This window comes from Miniopterus natalensis, chromosome 18 (genome assembly GCF_054644295.1).
Source record: "Miniopterus natalensis isolate mMinNat1 chromosome 18, mMinNat1.hap1, whole genome shotgun sequence".
Taxonomy (NCBI): Eukaryota; Metazoa; Chordata; class Mammalia; order Chiroptera; family Miniopteridae; genus Miniopterus; species Miniopterus natalensis.
The window spans coordinates 11,705,916-11,733,247 of NC_142098.1; the positions used below are offsets into that span (position 1 = coordinate 11,705,916).

At 46.4% G+C, this 27,332-nt stretch overlaps 1 protein-coding gene across 5 annotated transcripts in view; it reads right to left on the reverse strand.

The window, feature by feature from the left end:
- Nucleotides 1–129: 129 nt before the first annotated feature.
- Nucleotides 130–27,332, reverse strand: part of GARRE1 (granule associated Rac and RHOG effector 1) — an 82,478-nt gene continuing 55,275 nt past the window's right edge. For 4 of the 5 annotated variants that reach the window (XM_016221037.2, XM_087827179.1, XM_087827177.1 and 1 more), the window contains 11 exons: nt 26,250–26,390; nt 25,942–26,037; nt 25,655–25,816; nt 24,081–24,239; nt 21,862–21,959; nt 16,326–16,451; nt 14,199–15,232; nt 13,276–13,441; nt 12,264–12,401; nt 10,069–10,147; nt 6,754–9,331 (listed from right to left, as the gene is read on the reverse strand). In XM_016221037.2, coding sequence (XP_016076523.1) covers nt 9,023–9,331; nt 10,069–10,147; nt 12,264–12,401; nt 13,276–13,441; nt 14,199–15,232; nt 16,326–16,451; nt 21,862–21,959; nt 24,081–24,239; nt 25,655–25,816; nt 25,942–26,037; nt 26,250–26,390 — 2,508 coding nt within the window. In that variant the 3' untranslated portion in view covers nt 6,754–9,022. Of the gene's footprint in view, nt 282–6,753; nt 9,332–10,068; nt 10,148–12,263; nt 12,402–13,275; nt 13,442–14,198; nt 15,233–16,325; nt 16,452–21,861; nt 21,960–24,080; nt 24,240–25,654; nt 25,817–25,941; nt 26,038–26,249; nt 26,391–27,332 lie in introns of those variants that run through there. The other variant, XM_016221038.2, reaches the window with a different exon arrangement.

Here is a 27,332-nt window from a genome sequence, read left to right on the forward strand (position 1 = left end):
ATGGCGCATGCGCCCGGCCCCGCCCCGCCCCGCCCCGCCCGCCAGGCCCCGCCCTCAGCGCCCGCCCCCGACCTTGCCAGCGGCCCAGCCCTGGGGCCTCCGCCGCTCTGTCCCTGCAACAGGGGGGCACTTGAGCTGCCCCTCTGCCGCCTCTGCCTGGACGTGACTCCGGGACAGGGGCCGAGCTCTCCGTGCCCAGTCTGCTTCATTCATTCGTTCGTTCATTCATTCATTCAACACAGCTCCGAACACCTTCCGTGTTACAGGTAGCGTTCCAGGAGCTGCGGATACATAAGTGGCAAATACGTAAAATATATGGTATGTCAGATGCTGGTGTTATTTATTGAGAAAAGGAAAGCTGGAAAGGGTGCCGGAAATGGAGGTTGCAATTTTGAATAGAGTGGTCACGGAAAAACTCACTAATGAGGTGACATTTGAGCAAAAGCCTGATGAAGGTGAGAAAGCCAGTCAATGGGATATCTGGGGGGGAAGTGTTCAGGCAAAGGGAAGAGCAACTGCAGAATTCCTGAGAGCAGCATGCTTAGATGTTTCAGAGGCAGAAGGAGGCAAGTTGGCTCCAGTGGAGTGAAGGAGGGGAGAGTGGTAGAAGGTGAGGTCAGAAAGGGAAGGAAGGCAAGATCACATACACCTTGTAAGTCACTGTGAGAACTTGAGATTTATTCCCAGAGAGATGGGAAGCCACTAAAGGATTCTCAGCAAAAAAGGGACAACATCAGGCATGTTTTACAAAGGATCAGGCCCACAATGCAACAGGAATGGAAGTAAGGACAACAGATAAGAAGCTACTACAATGATGCAGGCCAGGAACAAAGGTGGTTCGGGTCAAGGTAGCAGGAGTTGGGCATGGTGATCTGGATATATTGTGAGTGAAGAATTGACAATTTCCTGGTGAGAGAGAGATCTAAAGAATGGTCAAGGGTGACATTCAGTTTTTTAACTGAATTCCTGGAAAAATAGAATTGTCATTGCATCTTGGCAGAGAGGCAAGTTTTGGGGGAAAGATCATGATCTTGTTTTTGGACATGTCGAGTTTTCAAAACCTATTCGATATCTAAGTGGAGGTGCTGAGTTGGGTATTTATGTCTGGAATACAGGAGAGAAAAGGTTCGAGTTGGAGGAAGACCTTGGCGGTCAGTGAATAGATAGCATTTGAATGACACTCTCTAGATGAGAGTTCGGTTGAGAGGGAGTGAATACAGTCAGAGAGGAGAGTAGGTCCAAGACCTGGGCACTCAAATTGAGCTTCTTCATTGCTAGGTTCCCCCAGAGTAGCCAGCTGTCCCATTGTGTGCCCTGTCCTGCTTGCAGTCCCAACCATAGGTCTTCCTACCGCCCATCTCCCAGCTCCATGCAGTCGCTGCCACCTCTCGCCTCTGCAAGTGACTTTTCTCTCCCTGCCCAGAATGGTCTGGAGTCCTAAAGATGAAGAAGGAAACTAGGGAAGGGCTGAAGACTGAAGAAATGCCCTGTCCACATCATCCTTACTTACCCAGAAGAGTTTTGGATCAACTATCAGCTCTGAGATTTAACTGAACTTCCCTGACCCAGCACAACCCTGACAGCCCTGAACAGCATCTGCTCTGCTGGAGTAATGAGGAACACTCCACCCAGAGTTTCCCATCCAAGCCAGTGACTTGTCTGCACAGAACAGCACTCCCATCCCTAAATCCTGTGTATCAGAACACAACCTCATCCAATAGGAAAGCCAGTCTCAGCAGCCACTGCACCATTATCCACCTGCCTTAGGATTCCTTGGATGACTTCTAGCCCAACAGTAGCCACCGACTCCTTTTTTCTAGGCTGTTTTTGGTGACTATGGTGGGCATCTCTTGTCTTTGTCCAAAACCATGACTTCCCACCCTTGTGTTTCTTCCTCTAACTCCCTGATTACATCAGATATGAGCACAGGACCTAAGGCAGCCAAACAGGGTCCTTTTCTGTGATCCTGGTGCCAGCAGCAGAAACTCCCAGCTTTTTGTAGTGTTGTTACCCTTCTGAAAGGACAAACCTGAGGATCAGTCCCTGGTCTCAAGGAAAACAATGAAGAGAATGACCCCCAGAGAAAAGCCAGAGTGAACCTCACAGGGCCCAAGTTCCTGGGGCTGGGCCACCTCTGTCTGCAGCTGATACAGGAATCAGTGATTTCTCTTAATGGTGATGTTGTTTTGCGCTGAGCTGTCATTGACAACTCCAAGTCTTTCTAAAGGTTTTATGGGTGTCCACCTGCCCACCACCACACTGTCTTCTCCAATATCCTCTCTTGTCCACCCCAAACCCATAGGCGCAGCTCTGGGTACAGAAGAAGGAAATGAGACCCCCAATCATTGACTTTTTGAAGGTTTCATCCTTCTGACATTCCTTTATGTGCATCTTCAGAAGTTCAGCCTCTGTGTTTCCCAGCAGCTTCAACTATTCTGGATTTTCCCCATAATATTTTAGGTTTATCATCATATTTTGAAATTCCAAAGTTGCATGGATTTTCTACATTAGGAAAAAACTGTTCCTACCTGGAGGGCCATAAGTCACAGTAGCTGAGGAGAGTAAACACAAAAAGGAGTAGAACAAAGGAAGACTGTTATTAATTGAAAGTCATTCATCATTCAACTGACATGGTTACTATTCCTGCCAGTTTACTCTGTGCAGAACTATGTGTTAAATTTTCTCTTACACAACCCTGAAAGCAGCCCTATGTTGTCCTCCCCATTTAACAGACAGGTTAAGAAATCTGAAAACAGCCACTCTGCTAGTAAGTAGAGAATCAACCCACGGCTGCCTGATTCCTGAACTCTGCTTTTCTTTTCTTTTTTTAAATTTAATTTTATTGATTTCAGAGAGAGGAAGGGAGAGGGAGAGAAAGATAGAAACATCAATGATGAGGGAGTCACTGATTGGCCACCTCCTGCAGGCCCTCTCCTGGGGATTGAACCCGCAACCCAGGCATGTGCCCTGACCAGGAGTCAAACGGCGATCTCCTGGATCCTAGGTCGACCCTCAACCGCTGAGCCACGCCTGGCTGGACAAGAGCTCTGCTCTTAATCAAACCGTGTCTTGCCTGCCAATTCCTGGCTCTTCCCCATCATCCCAGTTTTGTTTTAATATCAATTAGGCCTCTATTGACAGGGTAGACTTTTACTAGTGGAAATGACCAAGAATGGAATCGCAAACAGAAAGGACAACAGCATGGCAAAGGCAGAGAGGTAGGAGAATCCACCCACTGCATCAACACTGCTCCCCTTGGCCTAGGTCTCAGGATCTGTGCAGGGAAGTAGGGAGAAACCCAACAGGGAAGGTATAGTATGTGGGAGACAGGTCAGTCACTGACCAAGTATGGGGGGGGGCATCTCTGATCAAATCTTGGGGCATGGAGTGAGATCTGTAGTTTGCAAAAATATCAGTGTAAGGTAATCAGTGTAAGGTATATTCCGACAAAAAAACCTGTTTTCTGCCACCATCGCCACAATCAGCACCGTATGTTGTACTGAGCCGCACCTGCGAACCTCAGAGTATAGGGTCCAGAATCCCAGGAATCCTGAGGGCAGTGAAGCTCTGAGGGGTCACATGTGCCCAGACCAGGGGCTGACTAACCACAACTGAAAGAAATCCTGGCTCCGAACCTTCAAAGACCCTGCTTCAGTGCTGGGCACCTTCAAGTGACTTCAGCAAGTCTGGCCCTGGAGAGAGGAGTGGATTGGAGGGTGGACCTGAAAGCCGGGCCAAGTTAGTAAACCCAGGGACAGTCTAAACTTTCAAGGATTAATTTCAGAGCCTAGCACAGCCTTGGAAAAACAACTGGTTTCCACGGAATATTTGTGAAACTAGCACTTACTGAGCCTGCGGCGGGCAAAGTTCCAAACAAAAGCCCTGTTGTACAGGTGGGGAAACTGAGGCATAGGCACTTAGGTAAGTCCGTCCTTAATTTGGGGGCCGCTGGATAGGGTCAAGCAGGACCTGGAGACCAGGGGGTCACCGGGTAAAGGCGGAGACAAAGGGAGAGGGACTGGGGGGTGGGGAGGGGTGGGGTGTGTTCTGGGGCCCGAGGTCGGGAGGTCAGGCGCGAGGGGCTCCACCCCGATTAGTTTGATGAGCTGTTGGCGTTCTGGGGAGGCGCACTCGCCGCGTATGCTGAGTCACGCTGAGCCGGCGACGGCTGCTCACCACGCCTCCCTGGAACCCCGCGCAACTCCTGGCGCAGGCGCCCACTCTCGCGAGGGGCGGCGCGCACGTGTCTGCACGCAGGGACCGCGGGACCCAGACAAGTGGGGGGCCGGGGGCGCGCTCCCGTCTGCGTGCGGGCTCGCACGTCCCGGGATGCGCGTGTGCGCATGCCCCCGCGCCGAGTGGGAGCGGAGCGGGCCTGCAGAGAGGAGCACTTGCAGACGCCTCCGCCGGCACGTTGGCGATGAACGTGTGCGCGCATGCGCGCACGCTCGGCGTGGGGATGGGCGCGCGCATGCGCACCCGAGGCGTGGGAGGGGGCGTTAGCGCCCTCGGGAGGTCCCGGGCTCGTCCTGCGTCTGCATGACGCTTTAGCGTGTCATCGTGTCGCCCCAGATTTTCCGTGTGAATCCATTGTTTGGTCTATTAGAAAAACTTCCCCACCACACCCTGGCGTGGGTTTCCATGAGGACAGAAAAATCTATACTTAAGGGCTGCTCAGTCCCATCCACAAGTCCTAACGTCAGCCCCTCCCTGGGGCGCTGGTGCAGACCCCGGTCCTCATGCACATTGGTCCTAAATGAGGGGCGATTTCATCCTAAGTCTAGTTCTTTTTTTTCTTCTGTTAGAAGTTTGCCTCTGGCCCCGGAGACGCCTCCTCTCGTCTGGCTTGTGGGATTGCTTCCGGCCCTTCTGCACCCTGCACATTCATGGCTGTAAAGGACTTGGTCTGCCCTCTCACGAAGCCTTGGTTCTAGTGCGGGACAGATGCAAACGCCCAATTCCAGGGGGGTGCTAATTGCTGTAATGAAAAGCAAAGCGGGGTAGAGGCCGGGTGGGCCCTGGCCCAGGACTCATCAGAGGCGCCGAGCGGAGAGCAGAGCCAGGAGCAATAGGCAGGCGGGCCCGGGGGGCGCGGGTGTGAGGGGAACCCCGAGGCCGGAGCCCGAGGCCGGAGCCCAGTGAGGGCCAGGTTGCTGGCAATTGAGATGTGAGAACATGGGAGAATTTAAATGTGTGTCAAGGTCCACTTATAGAAACTAAAGAATGCCTTCTACGATTTCTGCCTGAGAAACTGGGTGGATGGGTGGTTGACGGGAAAGATGGGGTTGTCTCCCCTAAAAGACTGAGTTTTAAGGGCAGAGATTGCATCTCCTTTGCAGTCCTGGCTCCCAGGTGACATCAGTAAATGTTGAACATGGCACTCCTGAAACAATCCTTCCTCCTCAGCCCACATCCCCAACTCAATCCCAATAAAAGCCACATTCAGTCCCTCCACTTACGTGCAGAGTCCTGGGTCCAGCTGTCTACCCTTGTGAAATCATAAGGCCAGCTATGTGTTACTTCCAGGAGCTTGCCCCTGGAGGTTCCTCATACTCCCAGGCACATACAGGTGGGAGCCCGCTAGGCATGCTGGCCATGTACAGCTTTTGGGCAGTTGAGGAGCTGGCCATTGGAATGGTTTATTTCTTCTTTGTCTCCAGATTGCAACAGGGACCATGCAGTGCAGAGGGCCCTCCCCTCCCAGGACCATGACTGGCATTCGGCATTTCAGCTACACTCCTAGAGCTGGCTACCACACCCAGGATACCCCAAGTGAGAAAGGAGTATAACCAGCCTTACAAGGATCTCACCTGCCTATGTCCCCCACTCTGTTTCTCAACTGGGGTAAGGTCTCCAAGGGCCCTCTAGGGGCTCAGGTGTAATATCTGTTCTGCTTCCATCACCACCCATCCAGCAAATAAGCCAGGGCTACGTGACTCCTATCTCCACCACTCTTGTGAATCAGATCAGTGAACAGCACCAGGTACCTGTGTTAAATAGGAACACACTTGGATAAATGTGTTTTCCCAGCTAGCTTTTAATATAAACTTTCCCTAACACACTCATGCACTATGGCTGTTACTAAGCAACCTTGTCCTGAGGTGCAGGTCCCCATGCTCAGCTTCTGGGCATCTCAGCAGAAAGAAGCATGACTGGTGCTTACACTGTTAGATTATATGTTAATGCTCACATACTTTGCTTCTTTAAGTTCATGAAAAAAAGTTTCAATCAAGTGCTGTCTTGCTATAAACGAAGAGTTGAAATTCCTCTGTAACCTAACCTCTAGTTGTGGTTCCCAATGTATAATCTATTTTGTTTAGTAGGATGGTCATCCAGTGAGACTAGTCCTTGTCTCTCTGAGGTAGGGTCTCTGCCACCTAGGTCTGCTCCCTGGAAAGGCTGCCTGGACAGCTGATGGCACACCTGCTTGGTGGAATGTGGGTGTTGGCAGACCACAACCCAAGGAGAGCTGGCATCCTTCCAGGTGGTCATGACACTGGCTTCACCCACACAGAGGCCTCAGCTTTGGCCTTGGGGAAGCTGGCAGGAGAGGTGGGGTAGGTTGTCTTGCTTCCTGCTAACCCACGCCAGTTCATCCTGCACCCTCAGTGGTCTTTCCCTTTCCAAGTTCTAGGAATCGGATGACAGACTGACCTAAAAACCAACTCAGGTGCAGCTTTTCAAAGTAATGAATCAGGTAGGGCTTCTGATGTGGTTTCCGTTGCAGTTCATTTTAAACAGACATACAAAATATATTATTAAATGTATATTTTTAATAAAGCCAATAGTTAATTTACTTATAGGAGCTTTAAAAGTAAGATACAAAATGTAGAGTTCCAGTTTGGAAGCATTGTAACTATTCACCAATGTCCTGCTGAGCAAGGCAGCATGCCCGGCCACGCAAAGGACACACACACGCTCACACACGCACACATATGCGCTTTGGAGAGACTCCTCTGCCAAGCGCAGCACCTGGAATTACCAGTGTTCAGAACGAGGCGGTGCCGAGAACACAGCACCTACCAGGAAATCACACGAACAGCTTCACACAGTCTCACAGCCCATGGAGATGCAATTACAAAACGTCTTAAGAAAAACAGACTAGAATGGGACAATTAGCAATGTTGATGTCAGCTGTGTTGGGGCATCAAGGACTGACCTCTGATCAGGGTGAGGTCTCGGGGAGGCACTATTAAAACAAGAGTACTTCAGTATAACAGAACTTGAAATACAGGGTACTGTGGACACATTACTAAAGGAAAGAGAAAACTATCTTACAAGTCAAACAGCCACAAACAACTTCAACAAAGATTAGTGCACACACTGTGACGGCTAACACAGACAAGAGCCACGCAGGGTTGGTGCAAAGCACGTGCCTGAAAAAGTCTATGTACAAAATAGTTCTCTGTAAACATGGTGAGGTGAATGTTTGGAACCCACGGTGAAAGGATCATAAGTACAGGCAGCAATGGCATCCCCACACAGCACAGGACAACACCCGAGGCCTGGAAGTAGCCTGGCGACACAGTACTGAAAATTCAGATGGCTGGGCTCAGACACCCGAAGGGCCCTCTATAATTAGTGTGTATACATACATATATATATTTTTTCTTTTTGGTATTTTTTAAATATAAATTTACTTATATCTGTAGAAAATGAGAACATAAATGTGTTATTACAATCTTTGCTGGAAAAGGTTATATGGAGTTAGAAAGAATAAACCATTTATTAGTAGTTAACATATATTAAAATGGTTTAATGGTTTAAGAAAATATAAAAAAAATATTAATACTGTCAAACTTTCATACCAGAAAATATTACAGATTTTTCTCAATTAGACTTTTTCAAAGATGAAATATGAAAAATTTAAATAAGTTTTATATAAAGAACTTCAGTAACCTCAATTAATATATAGTGGGATATCTAGTCTATATAGATATATTTATTATTATTTCTCAATTTAAGCACCATTCAATTCTTCTGGATCCATTCTGGGTGGAAAATATCCCTAAATCCACAGGATGTTATTTATTTAATGGCACATTAACCAAAAATGAGGTGGGTTTCTTCTGTAAAGAAAATACTTTAAATTAATTCCTATCTATATCTTAATTGGTTTGTCTTGAGCCAGCTCACAAAAGTTACTGCAATTTCAAGTGCAGGTGTCTCTGTGCAGCCCCTTGACCACCCCCCACATCTGAGACTGTACTGAAGCCTCTGGCCATGTGTGGAAGGACATGAGAGGAACAGGTGTATCTCTGTCCTGCACAGACAGCAGCCAGCTGGCTCATCTCCATGCACCATCAGGAATATGCCTCCGATATCAGTTTTATGACCTTGCCTTTGTAAATCTGATAAAGGCTGCACTCCCTGGGTGCTGCTGGGGTGGTGAGGGGCTGCCCACACACAGAAAACCCAGGTGATTGCCTCTGATCACAAATATTCTATATGTTGCCCATTTTGTATAAGCTTAAATAAAAATAGTGTTGAACAAACCTCCAGCCGCTATATTTGTTATCTTAAAAACTTCAATGCATTTTAGGCAGGAGATGTTTTAACTAAAAACCTACATGAAAAATAGCTATAAAATACAGTGATTGGTGTGGTCATCACTCAATGTGTTAAGGGGAGGTTTCAGAAGAATGGTCAGTTTTGCAGTCAGCCTTCAGGCCTGATGCCTTTCCAGCACACATAGTGGGACTACAAACTTGAGAGCTATTTCTCAGAGTGTGGCCTGTGGCCCAACTGCATCAGAATCACCAGAAGTGCTTATTAAGCTCGAAGATCCAGCATTTCCCTGAGGAGGGTCAGAGACCTCCATCTTCAGCTGGCCCTCCAGGGGTCTGATGCCTCCAAAGTTTGAGAAGCTAGGCCTTAAAGGCTTGGAGCTGCCAACCACCCTATCCCCAAGGATCCCTGCCTGGGACAGGGGTGCACTGGTCCTCTGGGGGGCTGTGCTAGTCAGCCCTGGGATGGGACACTTGCCCCAACAGCTTTGGGCAGGCAGGCTGGCTAGCCTGGGTCAGTACTGGGGCAAGTAGGCTGGCCTGCGCTCAGCCTTCCCGGGGAAGGCCTTGAAGCCCTTGGGCGCTGCCTTGTGTGCTGGTGGGGGTGGGGGCTGTGGCGGGGTCTGCACATAGGTGAAGGAGGCGGTGCTGCAATCGCTGGTTGCAGCCCACACCGGGGACTGCAGCATCTGCATGGTGTCGTTCCACTGGCTGCCAGGGCTGGCGACTGCATAGAGTGGTGCGCCTGGGCTAGGCAGTGTGCTGGGCAGTGGAGAAGGGTGTTGCCAGGGTGCTTTGGGTGGCCACGTTTTGGTTTTGTTATCCTGAGAGACAGAAGAAGGTTCTTAGTGGCATTTCTGTAATTATAATCTTTCCCACCTCCCCAGATCTCTGGCCCTACTCTCACCTGGGAGACAGGGTGAGAGCCTCTCCCATTCCCACAGCCCTGGAAGAGCACTGTCCAAGAGAACTTGCAGTGACAGAAATGCTGTCTGCACTGCTCAGTACAGCAGCCATTCTCCATTTATGGCCAGTGCAACCAAGGAACTCAACTTTCATTTATATTAATATCAATTCTAATAGCTACATGTGGCTATCGGCTATCCTATCAGACAGCAGACAGCACAGTCCCAGAGCTCCCTCTACATATGGCCTGAGTCAGCTGAGCTGGCTGATCGTTTAGACAAAATCATGGGGGAAAAAGTTGTTTACCACAAACAAAGACCCCATCATTTCTTTGATGCCCTCTTAAAACTTCAACTTTGGTCTCTGGCTGGGTGCTCGGTTGGAGCGTTGTCCTGCATATCAAAAGGTTGTGAATTCGATTCCCAATCAGGGCACATACCTAGGTTGCAGGTTTGATCCCCAGTAGGGGGGAGTTCAGGAGGCAACTGATCAATGTTTCTCTCTCTCTCCCCCTTTCTCTCGCTCTGAAAATCAATAAACGTATCCTTGTGTAAGAATAAAATAAGTGAATAAAAAAAATTCAGCCTTGGAACCTTGCTCATGGTCTGTATCCTACAGGGCCAGCCCTCCGTGGCCAGAGCAGAGCCCACAATACCTGATTCCCGTCCTCCACTGTGGTAAGAAGGGGTGGTGAGGGCAGCGTGCTGGTCTCCTGCTCTCCGCTGCTGTGTTTCCTGAAAGAACCAAAAGCCCAGGGTAGTGGTTGCCTGGCCTCGTGTCCAGCTTACCTCCAGGGGGCACCCTGTCCACTTGGCTCTGGCATCTGGGGCACTGACTCCAGTGTGTGTGTGGGGGGGGCGGTGCTTGGGAACACAGTGCGCAGGGGGATAGGTGAGTCACCATCGAATGCTGCACTCCCATAAGCCATCACAGATCACAGGGCCGGGACAGGGTAGGGGTTGCAGGCACGAGGACAAACACTGACTGACTCAGCTGCTCTCTGAGTCCATCAGCTCTGGCCTTTTGTTAATTTATTCAACAGATACTGACTGATCATTTACCATGCAGTGTGGATAGGTGACTAAAAACAAAAAAGCCTGTTCAGTTTCACAACTGACATGGAAAGGTTTGTTATAATGTTGATGGAAGCAGGCTCACAGCCAGGTAAATCAGTCTGTCAGCGCTCCCGCATGCAGACAGTCTCCGCAGAGGGGGTGCTATAAGTGACTTCTTAGATCTAACTGGCCTCTCTGATTTCCCATGACTCAAACAGAAGTCTTCACCTCCACCCCTGGCTCCACCCTGCTTCTCCTGCAGTCCCCGAAGTCCAGGTTCGCGGCACCCCTTTCACACAGAAACATGTTCAGGCCAGAAACTTGCCCATCACCCTGACGCTTCTCTCTCACACACCCACTGCCAATACCTCACCAGTTGCTCCCTCACTGTGTTCAGCTTTCTGATCATCAGAGGCCTCCCTGAATCCAATTCTAAAAACAAAATCCACTTGGTCCCTTGCACTCTCTGCCCTCAAACCCTGGTTTATTTTTCTTTACAGCATCTAACCCAACCTGACATATTTTGTTGGTTTTTTTTGGTAATCTGCCTTCCTGCAATAGAATATAAATTCCACAAGGAAAGGGACTTGTTTTGTTTGCTGCTACATCACCAGTGGCTGGTACATGACAGGTGCCAATGAATGAAAGAATGAACGAATGAATGACTTTAACTTCTCTGAGACTGTTTCTTCACCTATGAATTGCAGATAAAACAGTACTTGTATAATACGGTGGTTGCTATGGGCTGAATTGTGTTACCCCCACCCCCCAATTCATATGTTGACCCCAAATTCATATGCTGAAGTCCTAACTCCTAGTACTTCATACTGTGAGAAAATAAATTTTTGTTGTTTAAGTCCCCAGTCTGTGGGACTTTGTTATGGTAGCCCTAGCAATAAATACAGTGGTTGTGAGAACTGAGTGAGAAAATGTACGTAAATGCTTACCCAGGACCTGGTACACAGAAAGCACCCTAGTTTGTATTAGCAATCACTGTGATCACCGCTGTTACCACTCCTGACTCAGGTACCGTTCCCTCTTCACCTACTCACCCCCCACTTCTTAACCACTGAAGCCAGACACCGCCCACAAGGGCTGTGCAACCTGCCTCCCTCTCCAGCCACAGCATGACTTCCGATGCCCAAGCAGCCCTGCGAGCTCCTTCCTGCCCACATCCTTTGGGCCACTGCTTCCTCACACCCACAACATCTCTCTACTTTGTAATCAAATTCTCTTATTTCAGGGCCCATTTTAATTTGTAACTGCTTCTGAAAACTTCTTAGATCTGAATATACTATATTACTATTTTTTTCAACTTTGGAATACCATTCTGAGGTCATTTTATCCAGCTCCACCTCCACAAGGAAACTGAGGGCCAGCCTGGACCAAGCCTTTGTTTGGAGCTGCCAAGCTTGTTGGTGAGTCCTGATTAGAACTTGCTTGTTCTGGTCCTGCTCCCTGCCCCTCCTCCCTCAAAGGCTGCCTCCTGCAAGGCACAGACCAACATCAGCAGATTCTGTTTCAGAATCCTCCCCTGCCCTACACACTGGTATTTTTTGGTTACCACTGGCATGAGACTGTTCTGCCAGCAAAAACTCAACCCAATGTTAAGTCACTTGGGCTACAAGCCTGTGTGTGGCCCCATGGAGGCCTCACCCAGGCAGTGCTGGAAAAGACCCGCTGCCTTTCTCAGTCAAGGACGGCTGCGAACAATGAGGCTCTGGAACCCTCCAGGGGAATAAGCTGTAGATCGTTCATGTGCCCTCTGCCCTTTGATTCAGAAATCCCTTCGTACCTTCTCTGCTTGACAGCAGCGACGAGGTCAGGCCCTGAAAACATGGAGAACAAGCTGTCTCCATTGGCGGAGGATGTCTCATCACTCGAGCTGGCTGAGTCTCCCTGAGTTCCCGACCAGCCGCTGTGCAGGCCGTCCCTGAAAGCCAAAGACAGAAGCTGGGCCTGCACCTCCCGTAGTCAGCCTGGACACTGGCTGGACAGCCCAAGGCCAGCCGCAGCCCCAACCAAGCTCTAAAAGAGCAGTCTTTACTCTCCACTCATCTCACACCAAATAGTGGTTTCTTATCTCTTATACGCAGGTCCCCGTGTAAGTGGACCTGTGCAGCTCACACCTGCGTCATTCAAGGGTCAACTGTATTTTCGATCCATGGTTAGGAATCCATGTATGTGGAGAGCCAGCTTAAATTATGTGCGGATTTTCGACCGCACAGTGGGTTGGCGTCCCTAACCCATGTTGTTCAAGGGTCAACTGTAATACATATGCATCACTGCCCTTCACTCCTCTCAGAAGCCTGTGGTTTACACAGGAAACTCACTTCAGCAAACAAAAAGTTGAGGTGGTCTTTAGCAGTCTAGATTTATTAACCAGGTAGCACTAAGGGATGTGAAAAAAAATCAATCCCCAGTTGTCTTTATGATGAAAATCCAAAATTATCTTCACACACTGGAATCTGATCCACATACTTTTGCCTTTTGTAAGCTATGAGGATCACATTACATAAATCACATAGGTTTCATACACATGCTCATTTCAGCATAAAGACCACGTGAAACATGCAATTTCTTTACAAACACTATAAAATGTCTAAGGCAGAACAGTCTGTCTTGAAAATCAGTTTTATACCAATGGTGTGTTCACAGGGACACATTGTGCCATCTGGCATCCCACAGTCAGTCACAAAACCCTGCCCTCTGAAGGTCTGACCATGTGTCACTCTCACAAGTGGGCTTGGAATTGAACTGCTTGATAACAGTGCACAAAGGCCCCATGGGGGACACCCAGCACTCACCCTTCTGTGAAGAACTCTGGGAAAGGCCAGGTCCGATGGGCATCATCCATGGGTGGCCAGTGTCCCCGGGGGTTGCCTGGGCGGCGACCATGTTGGACTTGCCGCTTCTGCTGCATTGCCTGGCTCACTCCTGCCACGTAGCGTGCAAACTCAGGGTCTGAACCGACTGTGTTGAGATAAAGGGATAAACAGGGTTTGGAGCCAAATTGGCCTCATTTCTTTTGCTACTTTCTGAGGATGTGCTGGTCACACACAGTGAAAAGTGGTAAGGGGCTGCTAGGCCTGTGGACGGAGTTGGCTGCAGGATTTGCCTAGCAGTCTGCAATGGCGAGCTGGGGCCTTCAGCACACAGGTCTGAAGTTCACCTACGGTATGTGCACAGGGACTGTCAGGAAGGCTTATGCCCAGGACAGAGGCAGGCTGAATGCGATCGAAAGACAGAAAGAACACAAAAGGTTTGTTTTATCTATGACTAAATATTAAAGACAAATATTACATATGTAACAACTTGGAAAATCATGATGATCAGCCCACTGATAACCTCGAAGTTATCAAAGCATCAGGGTCAGCCAGACAGAGAATATATGCCATTCCCACTTGGGGCCAACTCTGATCAAATACCTTCCTGGATATTGGATGGCAAATCTGCTCATTCAGTCTGAAGATAAGAGTGGTAATAAATAACATGAAATTTCAGGATGTATTAAGAGGTAGCTGGGAACATACTGGACAGAGCTGAGTAAGGATGTGCAAGGGCATTAAAAGCTAGAGGAAAAACAGCACAGAAGGTATTTAGAGAAAGAGTCAAACAAAAAGCTACAGCAGGAAAATACGTATGGGTCACAAACTATCACAGGCCCTACAAAGTCCTCAGTGATTACATTTCTGTTACAACCCTGAGGTGGGGAGGGGGACTCACGTACCTGCAGGATCAAAAGGCAGAATCTCTCCCAACATTCCAAAGACTCCATCACTTTGGTCACGGTTTGGCCAGGTATTATTTCTAGGTCCTTGCGGCTTCTGCCCCAAAACCTCTGACATCATGTTATCCATATAGCTGCTCACCAGACCCAAGCTGTACAAGTCAGAACTGAGATCAGACATGCCAGGCCACTGGCCAAGAGGAGACAGACCCGCTCCAACGGGCTGTGCTGGCTGCTGGGATGAGCCATGTACCCATTTCCCAGGTGCCCGAGGCTGGGGTGGGGGCTGCTGTGGTCCAATGGGTTGGAGAAGGTGTTGGTAGTATGGGACCTGGGGCTGTTGTTGCTTTGGGGACTGCTGCTGAGGTGCCAGGCCTGGCTGGGGTGTCAGAGGTGTGTGTGCCCCAGCCTGGGGTGGCCGTGGTGGAGGGGGTGCGGGCAGTGGTGGCTGTTGTGGCTGCATGGCTCCTGCCTTCTGTTCAGTCACCACGGCTGTGGCAGCAGAATTACGCCTTGTCACTAATGGGGAGCCCTGATGTGACTGGCCCATATTAAAGCCCGAGAGAAAATCTATCACCTCCTGCATTTCCTGATCTGTTGGTAAGTTCATACCCTTCTCGTCCTTGCCATCATCCCCCTGCAGAAAGTTGTCACGCCTCTCCATGAGAAAACCATTGGCCATTTGGTCACTGGAATTCTGAGCTGACTGTGAAGGGTCCGTAGTCCTGGGAAAATTACCAATGTTCAAAATGCTTTGTAGCCTTGAGTCAATATTACTGGGCATTTTGGCCTTCTCTTCTGAACACCCAGCTATGAAGATGTTTTTGGAAGGGGTATTTAGGATGGAATAATTTGTGCTGCTGCCAGAGCTGGTACATGAAGCTTTCTTGGTGAAGCGGGATGTCAGCTTGGAGAATGTCTTCTGCAGGCCACCTGAAGGTTTGTTTCCATTTCCAGAAGGGAGGTCAGCTTGATTCCCAAAATCACAGATCTCCCTTTGAAGCTGGATCTGTATGCAGGGTAAAGCTTGTTCCCTGTTTAAACAGAAATGTATTTTTTAAAAAAGACAAATATGCAAATTGGACAATGAAATGGATTTCTTTGTATTTAAGAAAGACTTAAAGAACAAGAAAAGACCTCTCTGGGTGGTATTAGGTTCACTTACTTTATAGGTAAGTAAATGAACACCCAAGAGTTTTAAGTGTATATAATTTAAGTACTTGCTATCTACATGTATTATAAAGAAATCCACAGTGTCTAACATAGGGCTATGAAAACTATACAGGATTCTGGCCTGAGGAGTTTGAGCAAAACCCTTTAACTGCAGAACAGGTAAGCAAAGCATGGCTAGAGCAGGGGATGTCACTAGCAGAGGCCTGGACAACAGGGACTGAGAGTCTGGCAGATCTAACAGATGGACAATGGACAAGTCCACACAGCAAAGAGGGGTGGGTGGGCAGGACTCACGGACACTAGGCAAATATGTGTTTGGAAATAATTTACACAGTGCCAAGAATAGATGGTTGTTACTTCCTAAGTTTTCCAAGCACACTTTTCCAGGACTGAAAGAGAGCTCTACAGATAGGAAGGGCACTGGGTGGGAGCTGAGGCAAGTAACAGCTGGAGCAACCCTGGATGAGCCACCTTACTGCTCGGGACCTCCTAGTGTTCATGAGTTAACAAAGGGGAGGACACATGGCTAGATGTTCAAGGTCCCGCCCTGTTCTAAGGCTAACAATTCACAAAGAGATAACTTTGCAAGTGTCAGTTCTTTTCAAATATAAATAAAGTTTATGCAGCATATAAGTAAATTTTCTAAACATTTCTTTGCTCTTAGTTCATAAGGAGAATATGAATTGAGTTAAAATCCTTTTGATGGACTTATTCTCAAATGATAAAACAAACGAAAGCAAAAATGTTAACAAAATGGGGAGTCTGGGTAAAGGGTGCAGAGCAATTCTCTGGACTATTCTTGTAACTTTTTTGTAAGTTTGAAATTATTACCCCCAAAAAGTTACCAAAATATTTTCTTTCTTATCTTATGTACTCACATACTATGAGTGACATAGTCCCTAGGTGTGGACCTTGGAATGCAAACCAATTCAAGTGACCAGCGAGGATACCAACCTCCCTGCCCTCCAGCGGCTGAGGTCCAGCACAGCCGTGTAGAGCACGTCCACCAAGCCCAGGGTCTTCTCGGGATCTAGGCTTCTTTGCAGCAGGGACATGGTAGCGGGGTCTTCTTTCAGGCACCTGGGCACAAACCAGGATGCATTAGTCTGGGCTGCACTTCTCTGCAAAAGTGTTCCAAGTAGGCCTTATACAAAAGGCTACACTTTTTTATATATATATACTTTTGCACTGAATACAAATTCAGTAACTGTAAGGACATTTAGAGAATGACAGGGCTAACACTAAAACCTGCTGCTCTGCAAAAGGAGGAGGAAGCAAGAGGGTCTGGAGTGAGGATGGGTTTCAATTATCTAGTTCCCAATGACCTCTCACTGTCCAACATGGGCTGCGGCCCTTCCTTTCCTCCCTACCCTGCTGAGATTCTGTGGTCTGGCACAGCATCTAGCCCTGTGCAAACTCTTTCTACAACACCCCTGCCCCTCTCTTCCTCTACACCTGTACCCAAGAAACTGAGGGTCAACAGAGGAGAAAAACCCGCACAGTAAGCCCCGTGGACTCAATGTAAATTTCAGGTAAGCGACAAACATGGCCTTCCTAGAAGTTAATTTTTTTCCTTTTCCAAGATGAAAAGGAAAAAAATTCCTTCACCCCTTGTCTCTCCTCAAAGCTCCGCCATCCCTGCCACTTTGCCCATTCCTTCCTATCTCAACTGTCATTTAACTGAGAAAACACAGAGATGAGTAGCTCTCAACTCACCACTAATTCCACCACCTCTCCAGTGTCCCTGCCCACATTGCCTGCCTCTCTCTCCCGTCACAGTGGAACACAGGCCCTGCTCTTACCACAGGCTGACCTCTACCTGAGTGCTGCATGCCACCCTCTGACTTTCCCAAGGACCCCTCTCAGGCAATCACCCCATGCCGCCCCTGTGATACTCTCTTTGGCAAACAAACCAGTCTTGTGCAGGAGAGGCCTGGGGAAGGGGCGGGAGTGGGGTAGAGAGAGTCAATGGGGGGGACGGGGACACATCTGTAATACTTCAACAATAAAGATAAACTGAAAAAACAAACCAACTAGTCTCATCAACCATCTTCTCTTAGCTCCCCATTCCCTTCCAAATACTGTCCCAATTCGCTGCTCCCCACTTTAGCAAAACACATTGTCTCCTCCTATTCTCCTCTCATTCCACTCTGACTGAGCTTTTATCCCCATAACCCCACTGAAATAACCTTTTGTTGTTGTTAATCCTCTCCTGAGGATATTCCTTCCATTGATTTCCAGAGAGAGTGGAAGAGACGGAAGGAGGGAGGACGGGAGGGAGGGGGAGAGAGAGAGGGAGAAACACTGATGTGGGAGGGACACATTGATTGGTTGCCTCCAGCACACACCCTGACTAGGGCTGGGGATCGAACCTGCAACCCAGGTACATGCCCTTGATCAGGAATTGAACCGACGACACTTCAGTGCATGGGCCGACGCTCTAACCACTGAACAACACCTGCCAGGGCTCCACTAAAATAACTTTTATCAAACAGCTTAGATCTTACCAAAGTCAGGGTCAGTTACCTGTCCCCACCTTAGTCTCTCAGCAACACTGCATGTTTCTTTCCCCCTGGATCACTGTCTCCTGCAGCTTCAGTGATCGCAAACTTGCTCGTTTCCTTCCACCTGCCTGGCAGCTCCTTGGCCTCCCCCGCTGACTTCCATCCTGTCCCTGCCTCTGTACTGTGGCATGCTCCAGGCTTTGTCCTCACTCCATAGACTGCACCTGGTCCTGAGACCCCATAGGCCACCCCACACTGAAGACTCCCACATTTCCCTCACCAGCCCAGACCTTCCTCCTGAACCCCACTCTCATGGATCCAACCGCATACTTGCCATCTCTCCTTGCACACCTAACAGGCGCTCAAAGGTAGCCTGGTCACCACTACTGATTCGTCTCTTCCCCGCAAACCCCATTCTGATTCCTACAGACTTCCTCAATAAGTGAACACAGCTGCCTACCCCAGACCTATAAGCCACCTCTAGCTCCCTCGTATCCTGCATTAATCTATTAGCAAATCCTGACAGCTGTTCTTCCAAAACAGTCTGCATCCAAGCTCTTCTCACCACCTCTCTTATTACTGCTCCACTCCGAGAAACCACCACCACCTATGTCTCAGGATCAACCTCCCAACTGGTCTCCTTTTCTCCTCTCTGGTCCCTCCAAGGCCCACCCTCCACACAGCAGCCAGAGTGAGCCTCCTACACCACAAAGGAGAACTCATCACGCCCATTTAAAACCCTCTACATGCAGACCATCTCCACCAAAAGGCGTTTTCTGAGCGGGAGAAGCAGAAAGATGTCTAGAAAGATGTCTATCTGCTCCTGGGCACTCAGGAGTTAAATGATGAGATCAATACTTGTGAAGCCACCCTGAGAAGACAGTAGCACTCTCCAAATGACTTTGGCATGAGAAGAAATATATCTGTGAGACTGTGAGCTGGCCAGTTTCAGGAACACTGGAAAAGGCAGCAAGGCAAGTTCTGAGAGTGCCCCTCCAGCCCCTGGACTCCTAAGAGAGAATCCTCAGCCAGTGCACCCGGCCAAGGTTCACACACCAAATCCTCTCAGCTTGGAATTGCTGATCATTAGCACACACTTTCTCTATGCCACCAAGCCAACTTCTGTTTGTGATATGGCTGGTCACATGTATTTGCCCATGAGGAGAGCATTTGCTGGTCATGCAGAAAGGAGTACTATAGTTCCTGGTGATCATAATCTCTTTCTGAAAATCAACAAACTGGCATTTTTATTTTACTCATCAGTTTTGAGAGCAGTCCCTTTAAGAGACTAAACCTGGCCCAACTGGTGTGGCTCAGTGGTTGAGCATTGACCTATGCTCCAGGAGACAGGTTCAATTCCCGGTCAGGGCACATGCCCAGGTTTCAGGATTGATCCCCAGCAGGGGGCGTACAGGAGGCAGCCGATCAATGACTCTCTCTCATCATTAATGTTTCTATCTCTCTCCCTCTCCCTTCCTCTCTCTCTGAAATCAATAAAGATATATTAAAAAAATAAAAAGACATTAAAAAAAAGAGAGAGACTAAACCTATTCTTTTCACAGATCACTCAAACTTGCTTAAAACCCTTTACCTGTTCTTAGATAAACATCCAAGTCCCTTAGGGACCCTGCAAGTCCTGGCTTCTCCCCCACTCCCCCCCTTCATCAGCACCTACCCATGCAGGGCCACTCCTCAGGCCTTTGCTGTTCCTTCTGCCTGGAATGCTTCCCCCACCTACTCTCTGCATGGCCAGCTCCTCTTAAATGTCACATCCTCGAAGAGGCCCTTCATGACTGACCTCCTCACCCAAAACAGCCTCTCCCCCAGTTATTCTCTATCATCTGACATCATTCTACTCTCATTCCCTTCATACACTCGCCAGTGTTTGAACTTAGCTCTTATGCTTGTTAGCCCTTTCCTTCCTGCCCCCATTAGAACGTCAGCTCAGTTAGAAGGAGGGTCCCTGCCTTTCTTGCTCATGATTAAACACTCCCAGAGCCCAGGCAGTGTCTGTAACATAGCAGGTATTTTGTAAGTATTTGTTGAAAGAAAAATGGATAGCTTAAGTATGACAGTTTAAAAATCTAAGTATTACTTTGTTTGGGGAAAAACATCTGGCAGCAAGGAATATAATAAATTCTTCCCTGGCTTTGCTAACAATTTCATTTTCCTGACAGTGGAGTAAAGTAATCACCTCTGTTTGAGTCCGTCTGTCTCAACATGCACATATTTTATAACTTGAGAGAAACAAATAAAACTTTGTATTTTTACCAAAAGAAACCAGCAGAGGGAGCCCCTCCAAAGAAACACTGCCCAGAAGGTCTTTCATAGAGGTATAATGAATTATAAAAGAAATCAATCATACAGTTTTGAAAGTTAACAGAAGTGTTAACCATTTCAGCACTAGCTGTTTATATTCACCCAGTTATCCAAAAGTTCAAACTGGTGTTTTTTTCAAAATAAGAATCCTGGTTAAACTGAGTATTTTTCTTTTTTTTTTTAAGAGAATTTAAAAAATTACTGATTGATCTTAGAGAGAGGAAGGGAGAGAGGAGGAGACAGAGATGATATAGATAGATAGACAGACAGACAGACAGACAGACAGATAGATAGATAGACAGATCGATTTGTTGTTCCACTTATTTATGCACTTATTTATGCATGTATTGGTTGACTGCTGTATGTGCCCTGACTGGGGATCGAACCTGTAACCTTGGCATATGGGGACAACACTCTAACCAACTGAGCTAGCCGGCCAGGGTACGCTGAATATTTTTCAATAAAAATTTGAACTGGAAAACAAATTAAGAATTTGGGAATACAAAAATCTTATAGAAAAGTGAGCTTTATATTTATTGTCTGATAGGAATAAAAATACGTATATAAATTACCATTCATTTCAGGAAATAGTACACCATCTGAATAATCAGATTATAAGTTTTGGTGGTAGTGGGGAACTCACAGATGGGAGATTTGGGAACACGAAGTGAACTGCCAAGCCCTACTTGAAATATCAATTAGTTCTAAAACTCGGGGCAGAATCTACCACTGGACCCTCACATTTTAAGGAGAAATGGTTTAAATACAATTTGCATTACCCAGCCCCCACTTCAGTCCGTACAGGCACCAACAGTGCCACTGTTTCTCACTCTCTCTATCTGTTCCTACCCACATGCTTTAAATAACTACGTCTACATAGTTAAATATTCATTCAGATGATAATTTTAATAGCAAAGTCTTCCAATAAATGTTTAATTTTTGCTGTTTACTGATAAAGCTACGATGCTGATCCTTATAGCTGAATTGGTATGGACATCACCAGGATAAATCCCTCCTGGTGGAACTGTGGAACTCCTGAGGTCATATCCCATTTTTAGCCCTTTGATATATTAAACTGACCTCCAGAAAGGCTGTGTGATTTATTCAATAACTTCTGTGCCTGTTTCTGTATAATCTGGCCCAAATATAGGATTATTATTCTAAAACAATTTAACATGATGGGCAGAATGGCATCGCAGCTTCTTTGCTTTGCCTTTGTTAGGTGAGGTTACACATTTTCTCCAAGTATTTGTTTACTATGTATCTTCTGATTTACCTGTTCATGCACTTTGTCCACTTTCTTACTGGTCTGTAGGAGCATTAAAATTAAAAATGGTTTCGTCTGTTCCCTGATTTGCAATGACACTGGGTATGTAATGACATGAACTTAAGATCATCAGAGTTGTCGGAATAGACAAAGGTGGAGAAGGAATTCTATGTTCTGGACTCAGCTTTACAGAAACACTGGGTGACCTAGAGAAAATTATATACTCTGTTTAAAAGCTGTGGGTGCATTAACAAAGAAAAGACAATACCCCTAAACCCACGTAAGCAGAAGACATGTCCTGTTGGCTTGCAGGGAGTTTGTCCATGACACAGCAATATTGTCAAAAGTGTGCAAATGTCTATCAGAGCTTAGGCTTGTGTTAATGTAAGAGTCACATTACCATGTGGATGGGACTTGAACCACAATTCTGGAGCCTTCTAAACTGATTTGGGGGGCATAGGCTTCTTTATTTTCTATCTGTGCCGTGTCAACTACCACCTAAGAGAGAAACAAATATAACAATCAGCATTTGGAGAGAAAAATGATCACAAACAAATCCAATACATGAACCTATCGATGCTAAGCGACTCTGATAAGAACCATTCCCCCAGCAAGGCAGGTATGCAGAGACCAGTCAGGGGCCCTATGGAGACAACAGGAGGTAATAAAGATGACTGAACAAAGTAATACTTCAATAAACAGCAACCAACTTCTGTGCAGGGTGTGCTGAACTTTGCAAGCACTTGTGGCACATCTTCCAAATTATAAATGTTAGTTAGCAATTACTTTGTTTCCTTCATCTTAGTACTTTTTAAATCTATGCAGTTGAAAGAAGTAAAAATGTCTCACAAAAATCAAGCCAATGCTTCAGAAAAGCCCATTTGTAATGACTGAATACAAGCCAGAGTGGATGAAGCTTTTCCTAAAGATCATTTCATTCTCAATCATCAATAAAAACAGAACTACTTCAGGAAAGATAAGGAACCAGCTCTTCCCCTTCAATGATTTCCTCTTATTTGGAGGATAGACTTTAATATTACATGATGATATAGTACCCAACATAATTTAGAGTTTGACAAAGTGATGAACATTATTTTCAAATAACTAAAAGAACTGTAAGAAGATAATCATAAAGCATTTGAAAATCAAGTCAGTTACAAATCAGAAGGGGTAAAGCCATGAAAAGTTGCTTATTATGATTCCAAACTCAGCCTATGTCGGAGCTCATTTCCACTGCTGTAAACAGTTCCCACAGCTGGTCTGCATGTCTTTGGAAAAGACTTCCTGTCCAAGTAATAGCCATTGTTGGACCAGGCAGGTGTTTCCTCTTGCCTCCCAATCCCAGAACCATAATCTAAAGGTTCTTTGTCAGCCACATACAAAGGTGCCCTGGGATCAAGGGGGAGGCATCTAGGAATAAGTTTCTGATCTCTGAATAACATGGAACATTTTTTTTAAAGCCTACAATGTTTTCTCGGAACAGCCTGTGTGCCCTTCTGCCTTATTCTGTACACTTCTTTCTGGAGAACGCACTGCCATGGTTCTAGTTTCAGCTAGGTCTTTGGGAGTATGGCTCAATCTCCTAAAGGCAGTGGGCTCTTCCATACTTCAGCAGGGGGTCTCCAGTGTATGCCTCTCGTAGGGGTTCCTTGCTAAGGAACAAGTCCTAAAGGCAGTGTAGCTCACCACTGTGGACAGGCCCTCATCTGGCCCTCTACAAGGCAGCACCATCCTGAGCTCAGCCACCAGAGCCTTCACCCTCATGAAACAAAAGGATAGCACCCTCCTGACAACTACTTTCATAAAGTAGGAATCAGACTAAGAAACAGTTCTTTAATTTTCTTAACTTCTAATTGGCTTCCTTTAGCCCCTGACTGAAATGTTGTATCTCTTCAAAAGCTAGTCATTTAATTCTAGAAAGTGGGATCAAATAAATAAGGTTATGTGGGTCAGCAGTGTCAAACACAAAGCTAAATGGTGACTTCAGCCACTAACAGCATCCAACTTTGGCAAAAGTTCTCTCCGAAGGTGATAAAGACCAAACTTATTTCTGAGTTGACATTGTTATTTTATTGCCAAGAAGGAGACAGAGAGCTGGGATACAAAATGACTGCTGGGGACATTACTTATACCATTGAGGTCTCTCAGAGTGATGTGTGAGCTGACATTAGGCAGACTGAGCAGTGAGTCTCATGTTAATCAGAGAGCAGTATTCTCCGGTAAAAGGAGCATCAAGCGCAAAGGCCTAAGGCAGGTGGAAGCTTGTTGTGTTTGAGCAACGGAAAGACATCCGCCATAGCTCCGGAACAGTTAGGTCAAATCAAAGGACTCTATTAAATCATTACTAATGCAATGGTTTCCTTAAAACGAGGAAAGCCTGCAACATCATTTTGCAGCTAGGTTCCCTGCCAATACATACTATTAATCTATTAAAAAAAAAAAAAGGCTTTTTAACGCCACTCTTTCTTTACCTTTTCTATCTGGCCTAAACACTGCACCACTAAAGAACTTTTAAAATTACTCAGTATTTTCACACATGCCTGTACCACATCCTCACATGATTGAAACAACATCTGTCTCTATTCTCACCCCCCTCATTCATCACACATATTCACTCACCAGTCCAGCTTGGCCAAACAGCAGCTGTACGGCAGTCTTGCAGGCACCCCGCCATGTGGATGGGCACACCTGGTTCAGCACTTCAGTGACAGGAAAATCGTCCCTTGGTGTGATTCCGTTATAGCAGCCTGCCTCCTTGATCAGCTGTAACATTGTATGCTATAGATGGATAACAAGAGAGTTCACATTTCAAGATGAAGACACACAAGTTCTAAAATTTGTAGATAGAAATGCATTTACAGGTACACAATAATCCTCAAAAGAAAAGCATTTTGTTTAAGTACCCTAAATAATGGAATGTAATTTCTTAAGTAATTATCACCAGACATCCTCAGAGATTTTCTGTCCTGTAGAGTGAGTGGTTAGGTCTAGATGCACACGCACTAACACACAGATGATATTTCTATGCTAGCACAAAATGCAGCATTATTTAGCAATCTGCTAATGCAAACTGGTTGAGGAATTTTGAATTCTGAATCCCTCTAAATAAGGAGAGAAAATTATTTGGTAGAAGTAAATACCAATGAAAACCTCAACTTTACTTTGGATGACCAAGTGGTCGGGTATGCAGGCTCTGGAAACAGACTGCATAAACTCAAATTCCAATCTCCTACTTTCTAGCTGTGTGACCTTGGGCCTTGGCTCCTCTGTCTCTCCAGTGGGGAAAAGGGTATGCTCAGGGTGATCGATCATTAAAGGAGACAACGCGCGTCAAACTCCTGGCACAATGCCTGGCACACATGATGCTCCACAAATTACTATTGTATTATGACAACATTTCTCCTCTTATTTTTTCACGAAAGTCCACTGAAACATTAATCATAAACAGTATTTTTTTTATTTATTCCTTACCCGTGGATATTTTTTCCATTGCTTTTCAGAGAGAGTGGAAGAGGGGGTGGGGAAAAGAGAGAGAGAGAGAGAGAGAGATTGTCTCCCACACATGCCCTGACCGGGGCTGGGGATCAAGCCAGCAATTGAGGTACTTGCCCTTGGGTGAAACCGAACCCAGGACCCTTCGGTCTGAGGACGGATGCTCCCACCACTGAGCTAAACCAGCCAGGGCCATAAACAGTATTTTACAATGTGCATTCAAAACCCTTTATAAACATTTGAACGAAATTATAAATAAAACTTGACAAATGTCTCATTAAAAAGGTCACCATAGCCCTGGGAGGTGTGGCTCAGTTGGTAGAGCACTGCCCCGCACACCGACAGGTGGCCGGTTAGATTCCCAGTCAGGGCACATACCTAGGTTGTGGGTTTGATCCCAGACCCCAGTCAGGGTGCATGTAGGAGGCAACCAATCGATGTGTCTCTCTCACATCGATGTTTCTCTCCCTCCCTCTCTCCCCCTCTCTCTAAAAATCAATGAAAATGTCCTCAGATGAGAATAAAAAAGGAAAAAGTCATCATAGTTTGTTTTTAGGTACCAGTTTACTGAGAAAGGTTAATGCCTTAACTTCAGGTTTGTTTTTAATCCATATTCTTCACAAGCCCTCAAGTTCCCTTAAGAACTGTATTTTCAAGTTCACACCCGGATTGTTCACACCCGGAACCCCATGGAAAACTACCGTCTTAAGTTTCAGATTGTCCGCGGCTGACTCATTGAAGGAGACGCCCTTCAGGAAGTGCGATCCGATCTGCACCGGGACAGTGGGGAGCTCACACTGCATGGGCTGTGGGGGGGTCTGCCTCCGCCCTGTTTGCTGTGCTTCCGCCTCGCTGCAGCAGCCCTGGAAAAGGTTTGGATGGGAGAGAAGAGGTGACCCACAGCTCATCTGTCACGACACTTGGTTCACTTGGAATGGAGAGACTGCCATGCCACAGCTCCCAAAAGCTACCAGAAAGAAAAGCGTACCTGCAAACTGGCTTCAATTGCCTTTGGATTCAAGTGGAAACCAGCTTTCATTGCATATTCACAGTGGCCTAAGCTTTCCAGAGCTATCTTATATGCCTGCAAAGAAATTATTTTCAAGAATCAAGATTCCATAGATTATAAAATGACAAAGTTCAATGAAAATAGAAATTTAAAATTTCTATAGTTTTTAAAACACTTAAGGCCAACTACTATCTTATTACTTTTTCCAGCTGGTTCAATCTCACAACCTTGACTCCCTCCCTTGTTCTATCCCTCAGGCATCATTGTGCCAGTTCTGAAAAACTTACTTGCAAAGCACTGTCAATTTTTACGTTCAGTTCTTTTAGCTGGTGCTCAGGAATTGCTGCACTTTGAGAACAGAAGAGCTGCTGAACTTCAATTCCTGCCAGGCGGCCATCACAGCCTCTTTCTCTTAGTCTAGATGTTGCCTGCAACATAAAGAGTTACTGGTAGGTAAAGAGGATGCTACAGATATTAGCAAAATTAAAAAGATAAAAAGCAAAAACAACGGAAATAAAGCTAGAAATCATCTAAGCATTAGATATAAGGCAGACTTTCTGGATTGGTCATATTACAAACTGGGCACCCAGAAATTTTGAAAGACTCCATCCTGAAGAAAACACAAGCCTGGCACAGCACTGTCTTCTTTAAGAAACCCTGGAAAAAAGACTTCCTGACCCCTTATTTATTTTTTATATATAAAAAATGTTTGCATTTAAAATTTCTCTGCTTTAAAAAGACATATAACCTAGAATATTGGCATCTGGAGTTCCCAGAATTAAAAAAAAAGAATGTACATGGTTGGGTGTTCCTATACACGAAAGTAAAAAGTCACACCAATACAGAACAAGACAAAATACATTGGAACATTAAAGGAAAAGAAATAATAAATAATACACTTAAAAATTAAAATGGAGGCCCTGGCCGGGTAGCTAAGTTGGTTAGTGTAGTCCCGATATGCCAAGGTTGCAGGCTTGATCCCTGGTCTGGGCACACACAAGAATCAACCAGTGAATGCATAATTAGGTGGAACAAGAGATCAATGTTTCTTTCTCTCTAAAAAAAATTCAATCAATCAATAATTTTTAAAAAAGATATTTCTCTAAAAAATTAAAAATGGAGAAAAACACATGGAAGGAAACAAAACTGTAATAAGAGCTCTGTAGACGCTGAGAAATCAGTATTTAGGCTGAAAATTTAAGAAGGCAAAAGAGGCAGTCAACACAAGTGTGGGATGGGGTTAGGACAGGCTATCATGTCTGCAAAGAAACTAGAACCCAGTGAGCAAGGGGGACAGTGACCACAGATGGGCTGGTGGGCAAGGCAGGAGCCAGACTATGCAGGACTAGGCAGGTCATAGTGAAGAGTCC